The sequence below is a fragment of the Rattus rattus genome, chromosome 8 (genome assembly GCF_011064425.1).
Source record: "Rattus rattus isolate New Zealand chromosome 8, Rrattus_CSIRO_v1, whole genome shotgun sequence".
Classification (NCBI taxonomy): domain Eukaryota; kingdom Metazoa; phylum Chordata; class Mammalia; order Rodentia; family Muridae; genus Rattus; species Rattus rattus.
The window spans coordinates 35,527,582-35,540,463 of NC_046161.1; the positions used below are offsets into that span (position 1 = coordinate 35,527,582).

Below are 12,882 nucleotides of genomic sequence, written 5' to 3' on the forward strand. Positions count from 1 at the left end.
AAACCCTGACTAAGACAATGGGAGTGTGTACCAACAGTTCTATGAAAAGAATGGCGAGAAAGACCACAGGAAAACTGAAGTTAAGGCTTGTGGTTCCATTCTGAACCATGTGCAGGCAGAACAAAAAAGAAAGAAAAAAAAGCAATTTAGGTGACTGTATGCAGGTAAGAACTTAAAGTTAATTCAAAGTTAATATTGTAAGTGACCCTTACCTAACACACACACACACACACACACACACACACACACACACACACACACATTTTTTTGAGAACAGATCCCTTGTATCCCAGGTTGGCCTCCAGTTGCTAGGTAACCAACAAAGACCTTGAACTTCTGGTACTCCTGTCTCCACTGTCCACTTGCTAAGATAACAATCGTGTGCTACCAGGTCTGGTCAAAATGGTGCCAGGGGATCAAACCCGGGGCTTTGCAGGTGCCAGGCCAGACTTGGCTAGCTGACCCACAGTCCTCAGCCTCCCCTGACCCTCACTGTTGCTATTTTTTTAATTTAGATTTTTAAAAATATGATAATTATAGTCTAGAGATATGGTTCAAAACCAATGGACATAGCCTGGTGTGGCGGTCCATGACTTTAATTCCAGAGGCAGAGGCAGAGGCAAGCCGATCTCTGCGAGTCCCAGGGCAGCTAGGGCTATGTTGTGAGGCCCTGCCTCAAAACAAATAAACAGAGAGACAGAGTAAGAAAAGCCAGGGGATAAAAATGCAGAAGGTGGAAAGCCCTGACGTTTCCCCCCACTCCTTCCTACTCATCCCCTACGCAGAGGTCCCCAGTGTCTCACCACATAGACTAGACCTAACGTTTAGAGTCTTCCTGCCTCAGTTTCCCCGTGTGCAGAGGTTACAGGTGTGTGTGGCACTTCAACCACACGTGCATTTTTATTCCTTTTGCTTTGTTTTGCTTTTACTCCATCTGCCCCTCTTGCCCCTTGAATTTCTCTTACTGAAAACTCCTGTTAAATCGACCAAAGCGTTTCAGAGGGAGTCTATTTCCTAAACGGCCACAGCTTGCCCTAGTGTGCAGACCTACCGCTCCCTCCACAAGGACGGCTATTTGGGTGACTTCGGGTCTTTTTATATCACAAACAAAGCTGAAATGAATCATCTCGTATAGTTTTTTTTTTTTTTTTAAGACTGCACACATCTATTTAGGACAAATACCCAGGAGTGGAGTATGTTGGGTCAAATAACAATGCTAATTACAAAATCATATTCGGCCCTTATTGTGAGTCAGGCACTAAGGTAAGCCCTCTCTGTATGTCAGCCTACTCATTGCCTATTCTTAACCACCCTATGAGGAAAATACCATTATTATCTCCTTTATAGATGAGAACGCTGTGGCACAAAGAGGTTTAATAGCCTGTACAAGGTCACAGAGCTAGCACAGGGCAGAGGAAAGCAATGTGGCCACTTTTTTGACATCATGTTCTGGTTTCCCTGGGAGGGTAATTGTATTTGCGTGGACATAAATCGTCCTTTATTCTGCTTCTGCTGATTTCTCCTCTTCCTGGCATTGCTGTGCATTTTTATCAACAGATCCTCCGCTTATTAATTCTAGGCGGAAATGAATCTCAGTAGAGTATCAATTTGTTCTTCTCTTGTAGTGAGAGATGCTGAGTATAGCCTCGTGTTTTAACTTCTCTGTGACTCTCCATCTCAGCTTTTTATGTATGTTTCTATGGTGACTTCCGTCTCCCTCTTATTGACATGCAGAAGGATAGCCTCGTGTATTAGAGATGGAGTTTGACTTGTGGTATAAATTAGAGAATTGTTTTTCCTAGTTTGTTTCTTATATTTTACATTGTTTCTACTTTTCTCTGGTAGATGTTGATAAACACAAAGTCAAATTATTAATCTCCTAGGGATTCTTGATTTTTTTTTTTTAAAATAATTCGGGCTCTGAAGAGAATCTTCCTATGGTTTTCTTTCTGTTGTTCTGATGGTTAAAGTTTAATAATTAAATGTGAGACCTATTTGGAGTTAGGAGCATACGAATCCAGTTTGCTGCTTTCCTTGGGGTTACCCAGGCTGCTGCTTTGAAAAGGGCAGCATTTCTTAGTGTGCCACACAGTGTGCCGTTCTCTTTACTGACTTCCCATTCTGCTGTGCTCCAGTTTTCTGTCTATAAATGTATTAAACATCACCCCGTGAGTTGAAGCCCTGTACTATAACATCCAGTAGGGCTCCACCTTTCATCGTTCAGTTGTGTGTTGTGTCGTGTGTGGCTGTGTGTACCAGTGTGTGTACATGCAGTGGTCAGGACATGACTCAGAGTGCTTGTCTATGTTATTCCCATCCTCATCGCCTTGAGGCGGGCTCTCTCACTGAGCTTAGAGCTTGCCGTCTTGTCTAGGCTGGCTGGCTGGCTACAGTGAGCTCCTGGGCTCTGTCCGTTCCTACTGCTTCACATGCTGGGGTCTCAGGAAAACATGGCCATGGAAGGCTTTTAGGTAGGTCCTAGGTATTTGAACTCAGGTCTTCAAGCTTACAAGGCAGGTGCTGAGCCATTGGCCTCTTCCCAGGCTCGGTAGAACTCTTAACTTCTGCAGCTTTCCTTATTACGCCTGCTCATTATGAACTTAGTAACCAGTCGTTTAGCTTTGATTAAAAATACAACCAACCAACTACCATCAGAAGTCCAAGGCCATCTTCAGTTACAAAGAGAGTTCAGGACACAAAACTTGTGTCTCAAAACCCAAAACAAGACAAATGAGCAAGCCAAACCCCAGCCAGACATCAGTGGGGGAAGCTGTCACGTGCTCAGATATAACAATTCAGAAAGAACACACATCTTTGTATTACTGACCGTATTCACTGAAACAAATGACACATATCATTATGGCACTGTTAGGTCAAAGATATTTCCAGCCTTTGAAAGAGAAGAAGAGGAGTAAGAATAAAATCCATCTTTAGAGAAACGGTGAAGGAAGGTTTCAGATGCTACAAGCAATCGGCAGTAAGACATTTGGACCCAGAGCATGGGTTGGCAAAGTCAACATCTCCTTCAAACCGCAAGTCAGGAAGAGCTCAGAGGCAGTAAATCTAAGGTGCATTTAAAGTTTCCTCTGTGACAAAACACAAGAGAGACAGTCCGTGTGAGACAACCAAAGCACCCCAAGGTTGATCGCAAAGATAACTTGTAACTACTATGATAATTAGCAGTTCAGGGGTTAGCCAGAGTTCGTGGTAAATCTTTCCCCCCTCACACTAAAAATATAATTCCTTAATTCAGCCTCACTATTGCCTCTCCTTCATGAGTGGCTTGTCTAGGTACACTTTCGAAAGTAGTGATAAGTACTGGATGTTACCTCAGCACTGAAGAGGCTGAAGCAGGATGATTGCTAAGAACGCGAGGCTAGCCTGGGGGAGCCTGAGCTACCAAGCAAGACATTGACTCAAAACAGGAAACAAAATGGTACTGAAAAGTGTTAGGCTAGGCTGGGAAAGATACTGTCATTCATTTATATTTTAAATAAGCAATCGAGTGAAATTTTGAATTTCACATTTTTGTTTGTTTGACTGTTTCAAGACAGCTACTCTTTGAAAGGGACTCTACCCTCATAGGTGTTCTCTGGTAAGGGTGTGGAATTGCTGTCAGTCAAGCTCTTCCCTTGAGTCCATAGTATATATGACATATTCACTAGGAGGTGAGCTGATAGGGACATCCTTATTTGTGTCCATAAAATAAAGCTATATTTACTTGTTGTAATAGCATTTTTCTTGTTATTGTATATGTAAATGTGTGTATGCATGTGTGTGTGAACTGTGTGTGTGAATTGTATGTGTGTGATGTGTACATATGTGTCAATCTGTATGTGGTGTGAATTGTACATGTATGTGAAGGTATATGTGTGTGATTGTGTATGTGTGTGTGAATTGTGTGTATTTGTGTGTGAATGTGTTTGTGTATGTGTGGTGTGAATGTGTATGTGTGTGTAAATCATGTGTATGTGTGTTAATTGTGTGTATGTATGAATGTGTGTGAATGTGTGTATATGAATGTGTATGTGTATGAATGTGTGTATGTGTGTGTGGTGTGAATGTGTGTGTGTGAATTGTGTGTGTGTATGAATGGTGTGTGTGTATATATGTGAATGTGTATATATGTGTGTGTGGAATGTGTGTGTGTGTGTGTGTGTGTGTGTGGTGTGTGAATGTGTGTGTGTGTTCCTTTTCTGACAAGGTCTTGCTACACAGTCTAGATTGGTGTCATATTTGCCATCCTCCAGTCTCAACTCCTCAAGTGAAGAGACTACATACAAGTGAGCTCTGCTGTGCCCGGCGTCCACCAGGCCTATCATTTGAGTAATAACTTATTCTCCGAGTGATCAGATGAGGAAAAGAGGGGATTTATTAGTTTTCTGATTTTCCATAATGGAGTGTCTACGCTGTAATCATTTCATATTACTTGTGCAGGACAGTGAGGGACACTGCACTGATTAGCAACGGGAATTGGTAAGGTAGAGTCATCTGAAGAATTAAGAAGAAAAATCTTCCATATTGTGCTCGGCTTCACAATACTACCCCATGCCACCCCCCAGCTCAGCCCCCAGCACCCAGCACCAGCACCCAGCACCCAGCACCCAGCACCCAGCGCTTTCACAGAATCTGGATGTAGAATCATTTCCTGTGCAAGCTGTGGTTCTTAGGGGCGAATGCCTCACACTACCTCTAATGTACTGGGGCACTCAGTCAGGCCGTAACCAATGGTGAGGTGAAGAGTCAACACAGGGAATTAAATGCTGAGCCCTGCATTTCATCTACTGGAACACACAGCATAATAAATAAATTCCAAGGCACATACTTGGTGTACAGATATCCATGCAGGCAAAACACTCATGCGCACGAAGTAAACATTTTAAAAGTTCTTTGGGTCTTTGAATGGAGACATTTTAGATAGAGCGATCGAACTGTACCAGTTACAGCACTGCGAACCACAGGTGAGCTCTATTTGGCGCTTAAGAACGTATGGCGTTATAACCTTCGAGCAATAAGAAGCACCTGGGCTAGCAAGACGAAGCAGTCGGTAAAGGCACTTACCTTGGTGGCCCAAGGTGGATCCTCAGGATCCACAAGGTAGAAAAGAAGACGCGACTCCTTCAAGCTTACCTCATACACAGCCACATACGCAAGCCCCCGCGCTACCCCCACAGACTAAATAAAATGAAAGGAAGAAGAAGAAGAAAAAGAACAGGAGGAAGGGAGAGGAGGAGGGAAGAGAAGGAGGTGGCAGAGGAAGTGGCAGCAGCTGGGGGACAGCATGCAAGCTTTTGCTCTGTCGGAGCAAGTGGTTACTATGGCATCGTCACCGAGAAGGAAGAGACATCCGGCCATTTCAAACACAGGAATCCCAGGGCAGCTTCAGAAGAGCTGTTTAAGCAGTTGCTACGTACCTGTTCGAGGCGAGTCTCTCCTCTCTTTTTATTGTGAAGTTGAAGGTAAGAGTCTGCTTTAGGAGCGGGTAATCCCAAAGTCAGCTTGTTTTTTTCCACAAAATACTGTCTGGATTTCCTTCTGCGTGGGCCACGTGACCCCGGCAGGAAAACTTCGTTGTGTGAGCTTGAACTCTTTAGGTACGGAGACAGGTCGCTGGATTTCTCCTCCTGGTCCTCCTGGTCCTCCTGGTCCTCCTGGTCACTGTCGCTTAGTTCTGAAAAAAACTCATTTTGATGGGTGCCACACTCGTACTTTGGGCTTAGAAATTCGCTTCCAAGTAAGGAGGCTTCGCTCTGAGGACTCCTCTTCTCTTTGCCTTTCCCCACTGAGAGTCTCATGGACGGCTCCCTGGAAGGGTAGAGCGGAGCCCCTGGCAGGTTGTCCGAAGAGCTATCTGCAGACTCTGGCAAAGCTTCCACAGCTAATAGTTGGCCCTCCTCTTTTTTATTCTTCCAATTGGGATCATATCGGAGGTCTGAATATTTGTCTTCTACCTGATGTTGGCTGTCGGAAGCAAAAAAGAAAGAGAAGTCCTTAATTAAAGTAAATTCCGGGGTGCGCGGGTCGGAGGGGGTTGCCTTCAAGTGACAGCTCCCAGCTGTGACAGATCCAGTAACATGTTTACACACACACACACACACACACACACACACACACACACACACACACACACAAATAAACTCATTCAATTCACTTCACCGTTTTATTTAAATTCAATCTCAGACTCCTTTCTCTAATTTCCCTTCACTCTCTAGATGGTGAGGGAGCATCTAAGTCTCAAATTTGAACCATGGAAAAGATCTAATTACCCAAGTTCACTGAAATCTGTAGTCAAAATGTTTGCCAACTAAACTCTAGAAGCAAGAAAACAAAGATGAAATGTCTGCGATGTTAAAGCAGTGTGTCTTTTTTTTTTTTTTCCGGAGCTGGGGACCAAACCCAGGGCCTTGTGCTTGCTAGGCAAGTGCTCTACCACTGAGCTAAATCCCCAACCCCTAAAGCAATGTGTCTTTATGGTTCCAAGATTCCTACAGTTTCTGCATACCGATGGTGAGTCGATATTTAAAAGTGCGATTCACACTGGACAGCTGGGCTTAGTTTAGTTGGTAGAGTGGCTTGCCTGGTATGCACGAAGCCCTGTATTTTATCGCCAGCATTAGGGGTCCACCCTTGTGGAACCAGCACTAGGGAGGTGGAGGTGGCTGGTGGATCAGCCATTTAAGGTTATCCTTGATGACAAGATTCGTTGACAGTCAGCCTGGACTACATGAAACCCTGTCTCAAAAAAGGAGGAAAGAAGAGAGGAGCTAGGGGAAGGAAAAGAAGCTGGCTGTATACATATTTGAGTATTTATTATTTCTAGGAAGGGAAATACATAGCGTCATTTTGAGTTTCTGCTCTTGGGAGGAGAGTCAGGTTTTTATCCCAGTGGATAAAACCCTTTCTTTTCAGGAATGTTGGGTTTCAGTCCTCTTCTCTATAGATGTTCGTCAAACATGCTACAGGGGCGCGCACAAGGCTTAGAGTCAGACTGTGGCTTGGAGCGTCTCGGTTGTCAGAGCCATGCACACGGGGCTCGGTAGACAGGTCGTCGTGGGCTTCAAGTTCTAGGGCAGTCTCTCTGAATTACGGTTAAGTACGTCGTCCTGGCTAAGGAAGCAAACTGGACCTGAATAAAGTCCTCCCCTCTGCCATGATGGCCTCAGTCTTAAAGTAGCCCGTAGTCTTAACTGGGGGAAAAAAGCTGGTAATACGGCATATTTAATGGCCTCTTTGATCTTCAAAAGCTAAATGGGAGAGATTTTTCCTTGTTGAGGACAGTGGACGAAATCCTCTAATCAAAAAGAAAATGTAAATCACCCAGCTTTTTATGCTATTTGATATTCCCGTTTACAGAGGACATAATTTTATGCTGGGTAAACAAACTAATGGTCCCTGTGATGCCAACTTACCCATCTTAATGTGGACCTGGATTTCTTTGATTTAAAGCAAAAAAAAAACAAAACAAAACAAAACAAAACAAAACAAAAAAACCCCTCATGTGCTATTCTAAGTTGTCATTGTGAGTTTTTCAGCTCTCTGAAGAGGGTGGGAAACTTTCCAACGGAAGAGGCTCTTCCCTTTTCCTGAATGGGATTTTTTCCCAGCAAAACTCTGTCAGGGAATGGGACATCACTGTCTCCCACACAGATACCACAAGATGGCCTGTCTTCAGGGCTATGATGGGCACATGCCTCCTGTGGGTTATCTGCCTCACAAACTTCAGTATTTGGACAATGGGCCTTTCACCTTTCAGTTTCAGGGGCAGTTTGTCTCAAATGGGGATTTTTGTACTTGGCCCGTTTCTCATGGCTGACTAAAGATTAGCAAGAGGCCGTGTAGCTTACTGGGCTCTGCACATGCGCTCATTAGCTTTTTGCTGGGATTCTGTTCTCACTTGACTAAGGTCACGGGGCAGCAGGGGCTACAGTCCATCTTCCCTAATTTCTTTCTTAGTACACCGTAGTGCTCTATGGGCAGATGAGTTAAAGGCTTCTAGAATAAATGAACTGGACCGCCATAAATACTGCAACATAAATACGGTGATTGATATTTGTTTTAAAGAGTAGCTACACATTTAGAATGCTAACATGAAGATGCTTCTTGCACTGGGATAAATCAGTGACTGATTGTAGAGTTTATCTAAGGTTTAAGTGCAGTTGTTTACATGGAGAAGAAAGCTCAATTATTATCTTTAAGCAAATACAACTTTTTAAAAAACAAAGGCTGTCTCCTATTATCCATGCTTTACTGGAAGGAAAACCTGAATTTAACTTTATTCTTTTATTTAGTAGTCCACAGTTGTTTTGACAAGTGTTTATTGAGCACTTACTAAGCTGAGGAGTCCCAGTGTGCTAAGTAGCAGTGTTGCCTTCACAAACTAAAGTGTGTCTTAGGAGGCTGGGGAGAGCTTTCCACGGGAAGTCACGGCCATTACTGAGGGAACATATCCCTGGCTGAGGGAACAGCAGGAAAGCAGAGTTGAACAGACAGAGCAACTTTGCTTCCCAAGAACAAATAAATGTTCTACAGATACAGGAGGAAGAGGAAAGCGGAGGCTCAGAGCTCAAGGCTAACCAGAGCTCAGATATTCGAGGACCTCATTAAACCCTGGAAGAGCTTGTGCTTAGCTAAGTTATATGAGAGCTTGATTTTAGAGAGAAGACTGGTCACCAATTAAGAATAGCCAAAGTGGGGCTGGAGAGATGGCTCAGGGGTTAAGAGCACTGACTGCTCTTCCAGAGGTCCTGAGTTCAATTCCCAGCAACCACATGGTGGCTCACAACCATCTGTAAAGAGATCTGATGCCCTCTTCTGGGGTGTCTGAGGACAGTGACATTGAACTCATATACATGCAATAAACAAATCTTTAAAAACAAACAAAAATAGCCAAAGGGATGAGCTTTGGGGTGGCCTTACACACATGCACATTCTTTTGAAGACATTTAGAAGAGTCTTCTTGGCAACCACACTGAGCATCCCTGGGCTGGAGGGATGACTGAGTGGGGAGGAACACTTGAGGCTCTTACAGAGGACCTGGAGTTGGGTTCTCAGGGCCCATATGGTTGCTCACAATCACCTGAAATTCCAGTTCCAGGGGATCCATGTTTAGTTGTTCCATAATATCTCAAAATCCATCCTCCCTCCTGTCATCCTGTTAGTCTAAGATAGCTCAGTTCCTGGTGTAACTAAGTTACTTCAGTAATTAAAAATAAATAGGTAGAGGCCCATGTGTTGAGGGCATGGTCCCCAGCTTGTGACAGTACCGAGACATGGTGGAACCTTTAGAACATGGGGCCTTATAGAAGGAAGCTAAGTCCCTTTGGGCCAGTGGAGCTTTGCTCTCTGTGTGTGCTTTTGGCCTCCATGGCATGAACAGGCCTCCTCTCTCTCACAGACGCTCTTGCCTCCATATTACCAGAGGCCTAAAGAAACAGGGTCAAGTACCCATGGAAGCGTGAGCCCAGAGAGACTGTTGTTCCTTTTGAGGTGTTGATTTCAAGCATCTTACCCCAGTCATGGAAAGAGACCACAGGGAGCCCGGCATTTGAAGGTGTGTGTACATATTCTTAATCCCTGTGACTGCATTAGAAAAACTGGGCCCCACGGCACTTAACTAGCCTCAGACAGTGATGGCTGACCGCCATCCATACAATCACAATGCGTTCTCTGAATAATTTCCGGTGTCACTGAGTACTTTGTGAATAGTGGGCAGATTATTTAACGTCCGTGCTTGGCACAGAGTAAGAATGGTGTCAGCACTAGCTAGGACAGCGTGTCAGTGAGCCCCATAACTGGGTTTTGCTCACTGTCTGCTGCACTCGGTCTCTAGGATATAACATGGTTGTTGTGTGCGATGCTGCCTGCTGATGAAGCCCTAGGGATGCTTCTCCCTGCAGGCCCTAGGATATTTCAAGGGCATCAGGTTCTAAGTGGTACCCCAGTGGCCCGAAAGATATAACACCCATTAAAAAAAAAAGTCCAGTGTTTAGTCACGAGTTAGGTTCCCTGGGAAATGACTGGAATCTTACTTTAGGAAATGGCATTAAGAAATAGCAGTTGATCCACACGATAAAGTGTTTTAACAGCCACTAAAGCATGATCAGGGAGACACAAGTAAGAGAATTAAAAAATTATTTCGTCCCGTCCAGAAAAAACCATAAAGTCAAGGCCCTGGTGGATAATCTTTAAGAAATGGCCGCTTGACAGAGCATCATGCTGTTTTAAGGAGAAACTAGACCATGTGGGAAGGGCTGGGAACACATGAGAAGAGAACCAGCTGTCAGAGGGAAACGCCAAGGAGGTACATTACACACAAGTAAAACGGAGACAACCACGAGAGCTTTAGGAACTCGATGCCAATGGCTGTCTTCAAACGTCCCCTTCCCCAGTTCCAAATGGAAGACATGTTGAAACTAATGAGGGGCTTTTTTTCCCCCTTTCAAAATCATGTGCATGGAAAATTGTAATGCTTCCCAGAAATAAATCGAGTTGTTGAAACAGAACATGATACTAAAGGACCCTATTGTACCGAGCTCGTGTGCTAAGGAGCCCGATTGTGTTTTGCAGTGTGGGTCAACACACGGGGACAAAATGAGTGTGGAGTGCTCTTTCACAGGCAATCTTCTGCACACAAAACACGCACCTCTTCTCCTCCTCATGCGATGGGAAGGTCATGCGGACAATGAGAACACGACTCCTTTGTTACCCTTCAGACAACAGATGTCGGGGCTTCTCTTCAGAGGCCTGGGTTAGAAATGGATGCGGAGAGGAGAGGGAGTGGGGGGCGCACCTCGCCTGCGTTCAGTGGGGTATTTGCTGCCTTTAATGGACCGTGTTTGAGTCCGTGCTGTGATAACTTCAAACAAAATAAAATCAAATCTCCATTTAATGAAGAGCCTCATACTCAGTTTGTATTCAATCAAAAAATTACTAAAATTAGAGCATGTTTCTAGTTCAATTAACATCCTCTGCACTCACAATCAAATATTCAATAACTGGCCATTTTGCCTGTTGAGGAGGGGAGTAAAAGCAGAGCCCACCGTCCGTTAGCTGTTATTTATTTGCCTCTTTATGTTAAGCAGACAGTTAGAGTGAAACTGCACATATTACTACTGATTTAGGTTTCATTTAATCCTTTGAAACAGAATAATTATTCCCAATTTATATGCCATTAAATCTTTTATGCACACGAGCAGCAAATTCAATTTCTGCTTAAGTGTAGAGTTTGCGATGCTCTTTAAAGGGCCCTCAAAACTGACAATTGTTTCTGAGGGTTCCTCAATCCTGTTGCATCTTGCTCTTCTTATCAATGGCTTTTAAGGAAATAAAGTGCAACAAATCCAAAAAGATTAGAAATTCACTTTTGCAGGTATGAAATAAAATGTTTCCATAGACACACTTTGTGGCGATTACTGGTAACCCATAAATCTTCATTTAATGGAGGCATTTATTTTACTTAAATAATTAAAGGTTTTCATCGAAAATCAATAGCTTAATGAACTGAAGGTACAACCTGTCTACAGAAACACACTAAAATGAAGGGGGCTAATTGTTATTTAGTAAACTTTGCTTACGGCAATTACATCATTTGGATAATTCAAACTCAAATTCCTTCCTTCCTTTTAACAATAGATTTGTGGCTTCTTGTTATTGTTATTGATGTTGTTTTGTTTTGTTGAGCCAGAAATTCTTCATATAGCCCTAGCTGTCATCCGAGCGAGCACTCATTCTGTAGACCAAGCCTGTGTCTGCCTCCTGGGTGCTGGGCTTAAAGGCATGCACTGGAGTTCAAGAACACATTTGCGGCTGTTATAATCAGGTATTTGTCCCAAGTTATTGTTCAGACCCCACTTCAATTCAAGGATAATCTGGGAGCAAAGGGAAGTAAGTTATCTAAAGCGCTCACACTAGAGATCATGATGTAACATTCTACCTTCTCAAGTCTACTGAGATGACAGTTATGCAGGACAAAGGCTACATCATCACAAGGAATGCTATGTTGCTATAGTAGCCTTGAATTCCACTGAGGAAAGGCGTTCTCCTTCTGGTCAAAGGAATGGAGTCTACTGCCGGTCTAGGTATGAACCTACCATTCCAAGCTACTCAAAACTCAAGAGTCAATCCAGGTGGGTCAGTCAGTCCTCTGGCTAAGGAACCACCCCTCAGGGAGGTGGAACGATTATTGTCTTATTGAGGTAATGTACCTTCCAGAACTCTCCATGTCACTGCGGTAACTACGGGTCTGCTGGGGCTCTGTTAAGTCTGTCCACACTTCTGAGCCCTGACTCACAAAGGTGGAATTCCCAGTCCCTCTGGTTATTTTGTTGTTTTGTTTGTTTTTGTTTTTCCTTTCTATCTCTCTCTTTTTTTCACCTATTGGCAAGAGGATAAGTATTTTTTCTCTGGTACTTTGGGCTTTCCCCCCTTTCTCTCTGAAGCCCCCCCTTTCCCTATAGCTGCTCATGAACCTCTCTGTCTAACCCCAAAAGGTGCAGTCTTTCTCTCTTTACTACTCCTATTTATGTATTTTTGTTTCACGTGTGTGGGTGTTTTGTCTGTCTGTATGTACATGTAACACTTGCATGCATGGCCCTTAGAGGTCAAAAGAAGACATCAGATCCCTTGGAACTGGAGTTACAAAGGACCATTGAGGCACCATGCCTCCTCCTGGGAACCCAACCTCAGGTCCTCTGCGACAGCAGCAAGTGCTCTCCGTCACGGAGCCATCTCTCCAGGCCCTCTCTTCATATTGGTTGGTAAGATGGGGCTCCCCCAGATCTCCAGGAATTATGACACGGCACTTGGAGCTACAGTTTTTCCCCCGTCTGTGAGACTTGATGACATTTGCTAAGCAAGTTTCGGGTGCTCTCCTTATTCACCACA

The 12,882-nt window shown here is 44.0% G+C and overlaps 1 protein-coding gene across 1 annotated transcript in view; it reads right to left on the reverse strand.

The window, feature by feature from the left end:
- Positions 1–12,882, reverse strand: part of Jhy (junctional cadherin complex regulator) — a 57,794-nt gene that overhangs the window by 33,152 nt on the left and 11,760 nt on the right. Inside the window, exon 3 of the mRNA XM_032911106.1 lies at positions 5,415–5,961. Within this exon, the coding sequence (XP_032766997.1) occupies positions 5,415–5,961 (547 nt within the window). The remainder of the gene's footprint in view (positions 1–5,414; positions 5,962–12,882) is intronic.